Source organism: Babylonia areolata, chromosome 27 (assembly GCF_041734735.1).
Source record: "Babylonia areolata isolate BAREFJ2019XMU chromosome 27, ASM4173473v1, whole genome shotgun sequence".
Lineage (NCBI taxonomy): Eukaryota > Metazoa > Mollusca > Gastropoda > Neogastropoda > Buccinidae > Babylonia > Babylonia areolata.
Window position 1 is genome coordinate 10,556,160 of NC_134902.1, and position 15,983 is coordinate 10,572,142.

The window sequence follows — 15,983 nt, forward strand, 5'->3', positions numbered from 1 at the left end:
TAATTTGAAGCACAATTAGCATATTTTCTATATTTTGAAGTGTTGCTAGTGGTTTTGCTAGACAAAAGTAATGTAGTTCCAAGAGCAACAAGTCCAAATAAAGAATTTCAACTGACATCCTGACCAGCAAGTTTAGTCTTATCTCAGTTATTTGACAGACCTTCACTTAACTCACTCCGGACGAATAGTTCTCCCCCTTGCTTTTCCCCACAGGCAGCCCATATGTAAGGGTGTGGAAAAAAAAAACTTACAAAAAATACAAACTACAGAGTAAGAAAATGAAACTTTCAGAACTGGTTTATTATGTGTTGGGCTATTACATATTAAAAAAAATCAAATTTCTCATCTTATGTTTACAGTTTTGCCATTATGTAGAAAATAATACCAATTTTTCACCCTGAATCACCATATCCATATTCGCTTTCTGCACTAAATTCATTTTATTCTTTGTCATCATCCACCTCTTCAATGTCCGACCTTTTAGTTTGTAGCATTTCAAGTACTTTGGCAACACTAAAACATTGATGTCGCTGCCTTGTTCGCTCAAAAACATTTTGAGAAGAACCCGCTTTGCTAACAGGCTGGCACGCGTGCAGACGACCGGTCAGTGACTTTGCCAGCGTGTGTGCGAGACGGGCCACACATGACAGGCTGGCCAATCATACCATTTGGTTGTGGAGTGACCCAGAATAGCGCTCTCTATTTGGCTTATCACAAGATCATGTGTACAGTGCCTGATGGATTTGTATTTTTTGAAAATGTTATTTCATTCCGTCATCCGAAAACAAATACATTTTATGTAGGAATGCTCACGCATTCCGTCATCTGGAGAGAGTTAAGCTCTTCAGTTGTACAAAATCAAGGTAACAAGGGAATGTAAGAGATATCTGTATATGCATACACAAGTGACAATGTCTTTCACACCAAACATACAAATGTATCTATATTTGTTTATTGTTTTTCATGTTTTCTTTCTTTCTTTCTTTCTTTTTTTCTTTTTTTTGTGTTTTTGATGATACTGTGATACAAACCATTGCATTTCTAGAAAAAATAATACCAACATACATGCAAGCTGGCTGCCTGCTCATTCCATGGTGCTCAGAAATGATCATAACATGCTGCACACAAAACTGTACAAAGCTGTGCTGGCTTATAATTATACTGTGCGTACAGAAACAGCATATCAGACAAACCCACACAGGTGTGGGTGTGGGTGTAGGTTGTACTGAAATAATCTATGTTTTATGATAAGAAAATACAAATCTATAACATTGTGTGGAATTAAAATACAAGATGATAATAATTATGTGCAGTGTTGAACGTTCATGTTTTTCAGATTTTTTGTATTAATTTTAATGCTTAGAGTGAATATTTGCAGTGATTTTGTACTGGTGTTTTATATGTTTTCATCATGTATAATGTTTAAGTTATGGTCATTGTGTGTATACCAACCACATGTTATATTACTTACTGGTGTGGAGGAAATGGGGATTGGGGGTCATTTGTTAGTTTGTATTTATACTTGTCTATTTTGTTGATGTGGAGGTTTGTCTGTTTGTTTCTGTTGCACCTGGTGTAATTTCTGTTCATGAGATTAATATTAAAGTTAACATACTGTTATGTCTTGTCTCACCTTGTCTTGCAATATCTTAAACCTACAAAAACACACTCACCACTGACTCCACTGTGCACTGTTGACACCACCCGCCCTCTTCTGTCCTCTCCTCCTGTCACAGATTCACCGTCAGTTCCCACTGTCCTTTGAGTTCAACCAGTACTTCCTCAAGTTCATTGCCTATCACTACGTTTCCAACCGCTTCCGCACCTTCATGCTGGACAACGAGTTTGAGCGTGTGGAGGCCGGCTGGCTGTTGGACGAGAAGCGACCTGGGGGGGTGAGTGTGGAGGAGGTGGCGGAAGGTCAAGGCTTTTCCCCCAAACACAGCCTGTCACAGGGCTCAGGATTCTCTGGACTATGGGACTATGTGGACAAACAGCACAGGAAGTCAGCCATCTTCACCAACTTCCTTTTCAGTCCTCATGATCAGGACACGGTGAGGGGTGTGTTTGTGTGCGTGGTGGGGGTGGGGAGGTTGTGTTTGGGTGTGTGGTGGGGGTGGGGAGGTGTTTGGGTGTGTGGTGGGGGTGTTTGGGTGGGGGTGGGGGGATTGTGTTTGGGTGTGTGGTGGGGGTGTTTGGGTGTGTGGTGGTGGGGGGGGGGGGGTTTGTGTTGGGGTGGGGGTGGTAGTGGGGGATTGTGTTTGTGGGGTTGGGGGGTTGTGTTTGTGGGGGTGGTGGGGATGGGAGTGGGTGTTTGTGGGGGTGGGGGGGGTTCTGTTTGGGTGGGGGGTTGTGTTTGGGTGTGTGGTGGTGGTGAGGAGGTTGTTTGGGTGTTGGTGTGTGTACATGTGTGTACGTGTATTTGTTTATGTGTTTGTGGTGAGAATAGTGTTTGTGTGTTAAAGTTTGTGTGTATGTGTGTGTTTCTATGTACAGTATGTGTATGTATGTTGAGACAAGGAGTGCAGAGTGGTGGGTGGAGGTAAGGTTTGCATTGAGGACATTTTGAATTATTACCATTTTGTGTTTCATTATTTATTTTAATGTCCAGATTCTGTTTTAACCTGTTCATGTCTGTTAATGCTTTAACAAAAGATACCAGTAAAATTTATATATTGTTTATTGTAAATTGTATGTGGAATTACTTTGTCATTGAATTTATATGGGACTATATTTTGAGTTAATTACCAAAATCGTTTGTAGGATAACACACTTACTCTTGCATTTGATAGCCCGTACAAAATGGCAGACATGTTTATGTTATGCTCAATAGCAGTTATTTGCACAACAGATTTTGCCCATTACCAGGTAAGAGCAAAGTGGCTTGTGCAGTACCAGAAACGGACAATGTTTGCACATTATGGTAATGGGTCAGAGTCCAACATTGTGCATTACTGGTAGTGGGCACATAATGAGCAAGAGATAATGAAGTCAGCTGACAGACTTTCAGTCTCATGATTCTTTCGGCATGGTGAGTCTGGATCTGCAAGAGACCTTAGTTCAGCATTTGGCATATAAAACCCTTCACCATGAAATAGAAAAGAAAAGAAGCATTTATTTGAATAAGTAGTAAAAATGAAAATGATTGTGACATCCTTCTCTTTTGGGATGTCACATATCTGTTTGAATACAAAATCAGCTTATAGGAGTTTCAGTCTCAGTATTGCTTTCTCACACTTGTTAGCATGGATCTGCTTAGACAACATGAGTTTGAAGACACCATAGCACAACAATTGAAGAAAAATTATCACTGTCTTTGCTTCACTAAAGAAAAGATGCAGGTGTTAATGGACAAAGTGAAAATTTCAAAGAAGACTCAGAACGCTGCCAGAGGACTAAAAAGATTTACAAGAGAGGAAAGGCCTTCAAGACTTGAACCAATAATGCAATCATAAGTAGAAGAGAGAGAATCATTTAAAATGTGTTCTGTATAATACAATATTAGGCTTAAAAAGAAAAAGAGGATCACCAAGCACATTCGATTAAGAAGCAAGTAAACTAACTCAGAGCGCTTCTTTGGATTTTTTAAGTGCTAAGATTTCATTACTTGAGATGATAACCCCATGTAAAACATGTTATTTTGATGTATTTTGATTATTTAAGAATTTTCTCAAGTTTGTGGAAAAGGAAACATTGCCATTGCCTCAGGAAGTCTGCAACATGTACTGATTTCTCCAGATCTGCACTGATCTGTGTACCAGTGCTAGGCTAACCAAAACTCAGTGAGAGCTGCAGTCGATTTATTTTTTATGTTCATTATCGTTAATTTAATATCCTTTTTAAAAAATTCATATGCAGTAAACATGTCGATAGTGTAGTTAGTGTCTCTGTATCACTGTATGTGTACTGTCCAGAAACTGTATTACTTTTCTTTTGATTGTGACCTCCCGAAACCTGGAGGGGGTCAGGCTGGTGTTCTCCTGACCCACTCCCGGGAGGGTCACTACCTTGTCGTGGTCGGGAGGCTTAGTGGCCAGTGATCGAGCGAGCTATGTCGGCGGGGGCATCAGTGCTTCTTGGGGTTTGGTGCTCTGGTCCCAGGTCTTAATTGACAGCCTACATAGCCATCGTAGCTGTTAGGGCTGAATAAGTGGTGGTTTTGTACTGATGCCCCTGATAGGGCTTCCCATGCCGAACAGGTCGTGAGTGAGGCCCAAACTAAACGTGACCCACTGTCCCTTTCGCTATTCTTTGTTCTTCTTTTTACCGCCTCTTTTCTGTCCTCAGCTCCCCATCAAGCCTTCTTTTCCACATTCTTTTTTTCTCTGCGGCCTTCTTTAGGCCCGCCGTGTTTGCCGTGCGGCGCGACCTGTGATGGAGGGGAATGAGATCCTGGGGATTGAGAGAGCACGCTGCTCTCAACACATCCCTTTGGCTCGGACCTCTCCTAAGACAGGCGGCACACATTGGCCCGTGTGTGTCAATCGGCTACCCCTTCGTGGGGCTGGGTCAAGACTGGCAGTTTAGTGGCTGACGAAGGTAACCCCCGTAGTGCTCGGCTCTCTGTCCCCGGGAGCTGGGCATGATCGGGGGGGAGCACGTTGGAGCTGGGCTGCTGGTTGTATATCCCTCCCGAAACCTGGAAGGGGTCAAGCTGGTGTTCCCTTGACCCTGGCCCCTAAGTTGGACCCCATGGTGGGTGGGTAAGGGAGGGATGAATTCACATTTTTCTTTCAACATGAATCCTAAACAAATACACCCCCCCAAACTCGGAAAAAGACGACGACAGGGAACGGACGACTCAGACTCTGAGTCGGAGGTCGTCGAGACCTCTGGTTTTTGGCCATCATGGCTAGTGATGGAGGGCGCTGATGACGACAAGCCCTTGTCAGCTCTCAGCCCCTTCGCTGTCCAGAAGGGCTTTCAGTGCCTGGCAGGATCGCTCAGATCCATCAAGAGGCTGAGGAGCGGAGCGTTTTTAGTACAGACAGAATCCAAAAGACAGACACAGCTCCTTCTGAAGGCGACCACTTTCGTGGATAGGGCAGTGAAGATTTCCCCTCACAAAGGTCTCAACTGCTCTAAGGGAGTCATCAGATGCCCGGAGTTGAAAGGTGTGTCTGAGGCCGAGATCAAGAGCGAACTGTCCTCTCAGGGAGTGACCGATGTGTACAGGGTGACGGTGAGGAAGGGGTCGGACAGAGTCCCGACCAACACTTTCTTCCTCACCTTCTGCTGCCCGGATGTCCCCAAGGACATTCGGGTCGGATACCTGCTAGTTAATGTCAGCCTGTACGTACCGTCCCCTCTGAGATGCTTTAAGTGTCAGAAATTCGGACACGTGAGAGACAGATGTAAGGAGGAAGAGGCGTGTGGCACCTGTTCGAAGGCGGCGCACCAGGGCGATTGCGTCAGTGCAGCCCTGTGTGCGAACTGCGGAGGTGGCCACCCGTCCTCATCGAAGGACTGCCCCGCCTGGAAGAAAGAAAAACAAATTCAGAAAGTCAAGACAGAACAGAAAATTTCCTTCTTTGAGGCAAGGAAACAGGTGGAGGCCGCGTCGCCTAGGACGTCGTATGCCTCTGTCGTCAGATCCGGGACGGTGGACGTCGCAGTCCAGACGACGTCCACAGGAACGCAGACGGACGACTTAACCGCCTCGTCGGAACCGTCGGCCTTGGGTGGAGGCGCTGTGTCCACCCCTTCCCATCCTGCGCGGCAGTCCTCAGGGGCTGCTGGGCGGGAGAGAAAAGCCTCGGGCGGAGGCACGTTGTCCGCCTCCCGCCCCACCCCACCCCCCGGGCCCCCTCGCCCCGCCTCTCGTCTGCCTGGCCCTCGGGCTGGCGGAAGTGGCCGGAAGCCCCCCGCACCTCCAAAACTCAAGGAGGGGAGGGCTGCGGCCACGGCGGGATCGGGAGGGGCCGAGGTGGTGGATATTCCGACCCGGTCGGAACCCGAAAAATTTATGTCAAAGAACAAATATTCCATCCTGGCGGACCTTGAGCCACCGCAAGTGGAGGAGCAGGGGGTAGCGATGGAATAGGCTGCTGCTTTAATTTTTTTAAAAAAAAAAACCTTTTTAATGGCAGTGATCCACTGGAATATCCGGGGATTCCATGCCAACTTCCAGGAACTCCAGCTGCTTTGTCGTGCTTTGAAACCTTCAGTGCTGGCACTGCAGGAGACTCTGCAAAGAGATGGCAAGGTTTTATCTCTCTCTGGTTTTAACTCCGTTTTTAAACCCGCTCAACCGAAGCAAGAGGGGCTGACGGGAGGTGTCGCTCTTTTTATTCGAAAGTCCCTTTTATACAGTACAGTTCTTTTAAGCACCCCTTTACAGGCGGTGGCAGTCAGAGTCACGCTCGAGAAAACCATCACTGTCTGCTCTCTCTACCTTCCCCCTTCCGTCCGTGTTCTGAGGCAGGACCTCATGAACCTGGTCGACCAGCTCCCACGTCCGTTTTTACTGTTGGGCGACTTCAACGGACACTCCCCGCTCTGGGGAAGTGAGATGACATCAGCCCGAGGTCTTCTCTTAGAAAACCTTCTCTCTGACATGGACTTGTGCTGTCTTAACGACAAGTCTCCCACTTACCTGCATCTGTCCTCTGGAAAGCTCTCGTGTTTAGATCTGTCGGTCTGCGATCCATCGTTGGTCCTGGACTACGAGTGGAAAGTGCACGACGATCTGCACGGGAGTGACCACTTTCCTGTCGTCCTCCGCCCCACAGATGGAGAAGGTGACTCTCTGCCTGACCGCCTGTACTACGACAAAGCAGACTGGAGTTTTTTTACCACCAAGATAAGAGCGGAGCTGCAGGAAGAAACAGTATTGAAAAGCAAGGACCCTGCTGACGCTCTGACTCGGATCGTTTTAGATTGCGCCAAAGCAGCAGTCCCATCGTCTACCTCCAAGCCTCAGATCCCTAGAACGCCCTGGTTCAACGCGGAATGTCGGGAGGCCCGCAAGTCTCGGAAGAGAGCGCAGCGACGCGTCTTTCGGAGACCGGAGTCCGATAGCGTTCGAACCCATCAACAGCTGAGGGCGAAAGCCAGGTATGTTTTTAAAAAGAGCCAGAGGAAGTCTTGGAGAGATTTCTGCTCTTCCTTAACCTCCAACACACCCAAGAAGAAAGTGTGGAGGGTTTTAAAAAGAATTAAGGGCAAAAACGCATGCCCGACCTTCCACCATCTTAAACTTTCAGACGCTCTGGTCACAGAGAAGAAAGCAGTTGCCAATTTGCTTGCCTCCACAATAGAACAGAACTCGAGATCTGCTAACAAATCTGCTCGCTTTCTTAAAACCAAAAACCTGTCAGAAAAGACACCATGTAACTTCTTTTCCGACAACACAGAGAATTACAACCTTCCTTTCACAATGAACGAACTTAAATCTGCCCTTCAGACCTGTACGGATTCCTGTCCAGGAATGGACGAAGTCCATTATAAACTCCTAAAGCACCTTCCCCAAACCTGTCTGGACACCCTGCTTAAAGTTTATAACCACATCTGGGTCACAGGCTTCTTTCCACCCTCCTGGCGGAAAGCCCTCATAATCCCGCTGCCGAAACCGGGAAAAGACCCCTCGAACCCCTCCAACTACCGCCCAATTGCACTGACCAGCTGCGTCTGCAAACTGATGGAGAAGATGGTCAACGGTAGACTGATGTGGAAACTAGAGACCGACGGCCTTCTGGCGAAGGAACAGTGCGGTTTCCGCAAGCATCGCTCTACCGTTGACCATCTGGTTCGTCTGGAAACCACGATAAGAAATGCTTTCGTCAACAAACAACATGTGGTGGCCATATTTTTTGACCTGGAGAAAGCTTACGATACCACGTGGAAATTTGGTATTCTTTCCGACTTGCACAAGCTCGGCTTCCGAGGACACCTGCCTCAGTTTATCCACAATTTTTTACAAGACAGACAATTCCAGGTGAGAGTCGGCACCACCCTGTCCGACATTCACGAGCAGGAGCTGGGTGTCCCGCAGGGGAGCATCCTGTCGCCTGCTCTGTTCAGCATCAAAATTAATGACATCGTTCAATCCGTTCAGAAAGGATCGGACAGCTCGCTGTTCGTGGATGATTTTGCTTTATATGCAACCGGCAGCACGTACGCCAGCATCCAGCGACGGCTTCAGCTCTGCGTCAACAAAATCCAGTGTTGGGCAGAGGAGAATGGCTTCACATTTTCGTCCTCCAAAACTGAATGCATCCACTTTCATAATTTTCGCCAATTCTATCAGGACCCTGAAATCCGTCTGGGAACATCCACCATCCCGGCGGTCAAGGAAGCCAGATTTCTAGGGGTCGTCTTCGATCAGAAGCTGAATTTTCTCAGCCACATTAAACAGCTGAAAATATCTTGCCTAAAAGCCCTGAACATCATCCGAGTTGTGGCACACACGAACTGGGGTGCTGATAAGAGGACTCTCTTGCACCTCTACAGAGCCCTGGTCCGGTCCAAACTGGATTATGGAAGTGTTGTATACGGCTCGGCCAGACCGTCCTACCTGAAACTGTTGGACCCTGTACACCACCAAGGGCTCCGTCTCAGCTTGGGTGCTTTCCGCACCACCCCTGTGCACAGCCTGTATGCAGAGGCGGGGGAACCGCCTCTTTCCAACCGCAGACTGAAGCTGACCCTGAACTATTATTTGAAATTGTTTTCGGAACCTACAAACCCTGCTTACGATGCTGTATTCAACAACCCTTTCGATAAGAAATTTACAGACAACCCAAACTGCATACCTCCTCTCGGACTCCGCATTCAGCCGCACTTGGAAAATGCCGATCTGGATGTCGGTGGCATCTCAGATTTCTCTAAGTTCCCTGACAGCCCCCCGTGGACCTTTACAACACCTGAGGTCCGATTTGATCTGGCCTCGTACCGTAAGGACACCACCAGTTCTCTGGCCTACAGAACCTACTTTTCGGAACTGTGCCACAAATTCCCCACCTTTCAAGGCATCTTCACTGACGGTTCCAAGTCAGAGGACGGAGTCGCCGCATCTGCGTTCTGTCCCGCCTTTCCTGACCGGCCCTCAACAGAACACATCCTGTCTGACAGCTCGGTATACACCGCGGAACTGACTGCACTGGTCCTGGGGTTAAAAATGGTTCTCTCTTCCAAACAGAAGAGATTCATGATCTTTTCCGACTCCTTATCAGCCCTGGAGGCGATCGCCTGCAGGAATATCACTCATCCCAAACTGCTGGAATTTTATGAAACTTTTACTCTCGCAACGAAGAAAGGATACGAGGTTGTGTTGGCCTGGGTTCCCGGACATGTTGGCATTCGTGGTAACGAAAGGGCGGACCTGCTGGCCAGGAACGCTGTAAAGAAAGAATTGTCCAGATCCTTGGTACCCTATACAGACATGAAGCGGAAGGTCAATTCTTACGTTAAAGATCTTTGGCAAGAGAAATGGAACACCCAGATAGACAACAAGCTCTTCCAGATCCGTCCGGACCTGGGGGAGACCCTCCCTTCGGGGGTGAAGAACAGAAAGGAGGAATCTGTGCTGTGCAGACTGCGTACGGGGCACACTTTTTTTACTCATTCTTACTTGTTGAAGGGGGAGGAGGCCCCTCGATGCGTTCCCTGTGACGAGCCTCTCACCGTGAAACATGTGCTCCTTGACTGTTGGGATCTGCATGACGTTAGACGCAGACATTACACGGCGGTTTCTTTGAAGACTTTGTTTCGTGATGTCCCTCCGTGGGCGCTGATGGACTTCTTAAAAGAAGTGAACCTTTTTAACCAGATTTGAAGGTTTTAAACTATGGAAGTTTTTTTTTAAACTTTGGAGTGGAAAGTTTGAAGTGGTGACTCGTTTTAATTGGTTGTTTTTTTTAGCCTTGTAGTAGTAATTGACGCGGCGATAGCCTTGAGATGGCCTTAGTGGTCGGCGAGGCTCTAAGCACCATAATTTCATTTTTTTTTGATTGTGAAAAAGAAAAACAATATCATGCTGTTTTCAAACACAAACACATGTTCCGGCAACTGGGAAGAGCTCAGTTACAAATTTCCAGACCAGGATTCTCAGTGAAAGAAATGGTTCATGATTCAGAAATATAGCTTATTTCCCCACTATGTTCAATCTAAATTTGGTATTGGCAAACAAAGTATTTTCAGAGAAAATGAATTTGTTAAAGTTTGCCTGGGACACACACACACACACACACACACACACACACACCTGTGTGTGTGGCGCATGGACACACAGTTAACCAAACACTGGGTTATAACAGACACTTTGTTTACACAAGTGAGTCAAAAATGATATGACACTTATTTTTTGAACTGTTGAAAAGCTTGTGCTTGGCTCCAGCATTGATTTGTTAAGTTTATTGTCTTACTGAAAGATCCGTATGGAGTTATAAAAAATTCTCACGTTGCATGTGAACATAGGGACAGGAAAGAACAAGAAATGAAGTAAACAAATCTTAAGCAGATGTGACATGGAAGCTGATGCAGTGTGGGAGCTGTCAACTGAAAAAAATCAAATCAGAACAAAGGTGTGACACTAATTCTAAAATCACGTTTTCATTCGTGCGGACAGGTGAACCTCAGCGATATGTAAAGTCTACCCCCTCCTCTTCTTTCTGTCTTTCACTTCCTTATCAATCACTTATCACCATCACACACACACACACACACACACACACACACACACACACACAAACAAACAAACAAACAAACATGCATACATACACACACACACACACACACACACACACACACACACACACACACACACAGTGACAGACATTAGCAGGCACAGAGAGAGAGAGAGTGAGAGATTTGAAATAAAATTGAATTTTACTTCAATCAATTTTACACCACCATGAGTTTGAATCCTTATTTTACTTGTTGACCCACATAAAAAGAAGACACATACACACATCCACACACACACACATCCTATGTAATGGCGGACAGTACAGACATCAGAGAAATTACCAAATAATGTATGCTGAATCATTTCATGTGATAAATCAAAAATGAAAAACGAGGGAAAAAAATCCATGAGCAATGGAAGAAAGGTTGGAATATTCACTTTGTGGAATTTGGCTGCCCAGTCAGTCAGCAGATACTCAAAGGCCAGCCACAGAGGGTGTGGTACAATGGCCGAAGCGAGAGAGGCAATATGGCTGGCTGATCACGTCAGCCCACAAGTTTTTGGCAAAGACACAGACATCGCAACACTCTTTAAAGACATAGTCTCCTGGCTATAGATAAGTGAATTGATGCAAGTTGGTCTGACCAAAACCAACAACAATCCAGAAGTGAACAGTAATCGTTACAAACATATGTTTCACATATTTTCTGAATATATGTTATAGGTTGTTAGTAACAGCAGCTGAAATGAACGCAGAAAATGTATGAAAACTAAATATGTCGCGGTACCTTTTGTATACACATAAGTCATGAATTGAAATCCAAATTCCTGTAATTTTACACATTTTCAGCCCATCGTTCACACACAGTTTCTTGGTAACTGCAGTAGAAATGTAGTAAGCAAACTTTCTCTTTTAGTTTAAGTTTTTCAAGAGAAATAGAAATCACACACACGTATACACACACACACACACACACACACACTCAGCCTTCATGTGCCATACCCACTCACCTCATGCTCACTTTCAGACATCAAAGAGGTTAATAGTGACCTAGTTGGCCCACAGGGCTTGGGACGGGCTGAGTACAGTTAAGATTTTTGCTTGCAGGTGATAGCTGATCCCCTTCTTTGATCAACGCACAACGTTGTTCCACTCCCTTCATCAGACAGTTCTTCCCCAACACTTCTTTCTCTGATTTGGTTAATATTGCACTGAAGTTGTTGGTGATGTCTTCAACATCTTTTTCCAGGAGGGGTAGTGGGCTGAACTTTCCTCTAATAGTTGACCAAAATTCTTCTGCAATGGTGGGATTGTTCAGTTTCTCCAAGTTGAATTAAACCTGCTGTTCTTTGGCTTCTTGAATCCTTTTTGACACACTCTGAAGGTCATCATGACAAGGTCATGGTCACTGTCAATATCCGCTCCTGGGAAAGTCCTGGTCTTGGCTGTGCTCACTCCTGACTTTTACCAGCTTTGCACCAAGGTGTAGTCAGTTTGGTTGTGAGACTGGCCATTGGGTGAGTGCCAGGTCCACTTTGTGTGTTCTGAGTGTGTTTGCCAGCACCATGCCATTGAAATTTGCAAATTCAAGAAGAAGCCCCCTCTTGTGCTAACACTGTTGCATGCAGGGCTGCAAAGTTCTTTCCAATTGTTCAAAGCATCCCTCCTCACCTTCGCATTCCAGTCACCATGGACGATTATGATGCCCTTTTCCACTTTGTCAGTGGTGGATTTCAGTGAGGTGTAGAATTCTTAGATTTGCTCACCATCATAGTCTGATGTGGGAGTGTAGACTGAACGATTGTGATATTAAATTGCTTTGCATGCAGGCGGATGGTAAGCAGTCTGTTTGAAATAGGGTGGCACCCCAGTACAGTGTTCTTAATGGTCTTGTTTACTAGAAAACCTACACCATTTGTAAAACGGTCTTCTTCACCACTGATGTAGAGTATATAACCTTCATGATTTTGTACTTCTCCACAGTTCTTCCATCTGATTTCACAGACCCCAAGAATATGCCAGTTATATCTATCCATTTCATGGGTGAGATCTTGAAGCTTCCCAACTTGACTGAGCGTTCTCACATTCCATGTGCCAGTCATTATTTGGCAGGAGCCTCATATGTTCTGGGTTTTTTTCCACCAGTCACATACTTTTTTGGTAGTGGATTTGGTGTAGTGCTTGTCATCATGAGGTATGTCTTGGGCAGTTGTCACCTGGCGGCCTTGCCAAAGTCATCCTTCGAGGAACGGCTGAGGGGAAGAGAAGCAGAGGCAAACAAAGGAAAATTTGGTCTGACAACATTGAAGAGTGGACAGGACTGACATTTGTTGAGGCACAGTCATTCACACATGATTGTCCAGAATGGAGAAGGTTGGTGCATGAATCAGCATTGTGGTGCCCAGACGGTTCCCCATGGAGCAAGCAAGCAAGTTTACTTGCTAATGAACAAGCCGGTTTCAGAAAAGGTTTTAGAATTAAGTACCATATTTTTGTAGTGAAAAAATAGTTGATTATACCTTTAAAAAAACGAAAAAGATTTCCAAAATGCTTTCTATAACATATTGCATGCAGGTATGTTTACAAAACTACATAAATAGGTATACAAGGTAGGTGCTTCAATTTGAAAAAAAAGTATATATATATATATATATATTATATATATATATATATATATATATATATATATATATATATATATATGCAAACACAAAAGTCTGTACTCGTAATGAAAATGGATTTTCCTCTTCCACTGAGCCATACATTGTTCAGTATATTTATAAATGATATTGTTGATTGGTTCTCCATATACCCATCATAAACAGTTATTTTGTCTCAAAATAAAGGTACCTCTTGTCTTTTATATGCTGATGACTAAGTACTACTTTCAAAAACTAAACGTGGCATACAGTTAACCCCTAGGCTGCCTATATGACAAGATAACTCGTCATGGCAAGCATGTACGCTTCGCTGCCACAATGACGAGATCTCGTCATCGAAATATTCTGACTTTTCCCTGCTTTGCATTCAGTTCGCTGACAAAAATGCTGGTAGCTTTAGCTTGGGGAACCTTTCTAGATTCTATTCATAGCTAGAAACACCATCAACGTTATAGGCAGTCCTTTATTTGAACGTTTTGTTTGGGTTACTGGCCGCATTGTTTGCCTGGCTCCTCTCCTTGCTCGCTCAACAAAATGTCAGACTGATGCCGTGCTCAAGACATGCGATCATGGCGAACTAAATCAACCAAGATTGTTTTCTTTAGCTGATGCTCAGAAAGAATTGAAGCGTAAATTTGAAGGAGAAGACAGTAATGAACATTATAGGACGATTTGATAGGAAATAAAGGGAGCAATCAAGAGAGTGGCCAAGATACGACTGTCAGTGAGTAATGCCGGCTGTTCAGCTCTAGCAGACAACAGAAGTCACCCGAATTTAGCAGGGCACAGTGTGAGCGATTTTCTTGGCACTCGGCCAACAGGTCTGATGAGAACTGGATAAATGACCATGTGAAAGGGGTGAAGAGGAGAGGGGGTGGAGACTGAGGGGGCGTGGCCTCACATCCATAATATCACTTGGAGAAGTCACAATGCATTGTGTATTTATTTCTTTTTCTTTTCTTTTTTTAATATTGTGGTTTTTCTAGTATGATTTTGTGTGTGCAGATATCCATTTTTCCAGAAAATGATATTTTAGTGCAAATTACCTGACTAATGTTTGTAATGAACAAGTTGAAAATGTGACAAAAAACAAAACACTGATTTCAAAACAACAGCATGTCACTTAAAATATATAAAATGGAAAAACATCATGTGTTTTGTATTCTTTATTCATTTACCTTTCAGAAAATATATACTTTTATGGGTCTTTCTCCAATAACAAAGAGCACAGAATTTTTTGAGAATTTATACCCGTTTTTTGTGAAAAAACCCTGGCAAATAGATTTCACTTAAATCTTATTTTCCTGGCAGCAAAAGGGTTAAAACTAAACCAGTTAGACTAATGTTGTAAACAGTAGGATATTCAGATCAGTAGAGACAAAACAAAGGTAGTCATGTTTTTTAATCATAACTAAGAGCTTAAATATATTTTAAATGTGGAAGAGAAGTGATAGAAACAACTGAACAGTATAAATTTAGAAATAATATTCCATAACTCAGGAATTTTTTAAAAGGCTACAGAACACCTGGCAAAACAAGGGAATAGAGCATCTCATAGTCATAAAAGAACTTTCAAGAATGAAAACATGAGCATTCATATAATTTCATAATTATTTCATTCTTGTTTCATTGATTCTAATGTATGATGCAGAAATATGGTTCCCCACTCATGAAAAAGCAGACAATAATCTTACCTTTGAAAACCTGTATAACTTCAGTCACATGAACAAGTTTCCACATTAACATGTTCATTTGAGCTTTTTTAAATGAATATTGAGAGTTTACAAAAAAGCCACAAATTTAGCAGTACTCAGTTAAGTAGGCAAAATATCCCTTAAATTTGAAAGTGATCAGTCAGATCATAAAATTTTAGTTACGCATTACTCAGGCATGAGCAAAGTTGTGTGTAACTTGTATATGATGATATATTAACACACAAGATAAAATAGCGAATATGGATCAAGTTCATAAGAATGATCTTGTAATACCTTAGTTTAGGACATGTTTGAAATAATCAGCCCACATTCAGTGTTTGCAGTCTAAATCATGTTGTCATGAATAAACTTGATCTTGTTTTATTTTTGAAGAGTGATAAGAAACTCTAGGGAGATCTGGACAGTACAAGGTGTTCAGAGAAGAAGCCCCCCTCAGTCAAGTGCTTTAGCCTTTACCTCCTTACACTCTAAGGGGGCGGGGCCACAGCCAGGTCATGACTTCTGGATGCCCTTGTATTGCCACCTTTTTTTTCTTTTCCTGGTCCTCAGCAGTTTCGAACCCACGCCTCCAGGGTGGTTGCCACTAGGACTGAGTCACCTTTTCTGGCAGATGTTTTAACCACTGAGCCATTGTATGCTTAGTTTGAGTAGGGAAATTTAATCCTTATGAAGTTTACTTTCATTCCTTCTTGACCAGATCCAGCTGGAACTCTTTTCTGTCGCTTCTGCCATTGCCTTGAGAGCCTGTGTCCGCTCTGCCAGAAATCGACAGCTGTTTCATGAGGCTGTAGGCAAATGTGCTCACAAACCCTCTTCCACCAATCTCTATGACGAGGACTTTGGCTTGGAAGCCAGATTCTCTCTGGCTGCTGGCTAGACTAGCATACTTCTTGGTCTTAGATGTGGGCTTCCTCCATTCTGCTTTCGTATGGCACAGTAAGCTCAGTCAGAATTGCATGTGTTATGCCACTCTTGCTGAT

The 15,983-nt window shown here is 44.2% G+C and overlaps 1 protein-coding gene across 4 annotated transcripts in view; it reads left to right on the forward strand.

Moving 5' to 3' along the window:
• The window catches only part of LOC143301440 (myotubularin-related protein 13-like), a 303,236-nt gene that overhangs the window by 240,622 nt on the left and 46,631 nt on the right, over nt 1–15,983 (forward strand). For all 4 annotated transcript variants that reach the window (XM_076615734.1, XM_076615735.1, XM_076615736.1 and 1 more), the window contains one exon: nt 1,737–2,054. In XM_076615734.1, coding sequence (XP_076471849.1) covers nt 1,737–2,054 — 318 coding nt within the window. The remainder of the gene's footprint in view (nt 1–1,736; nt 2,055–15,983) is intronic.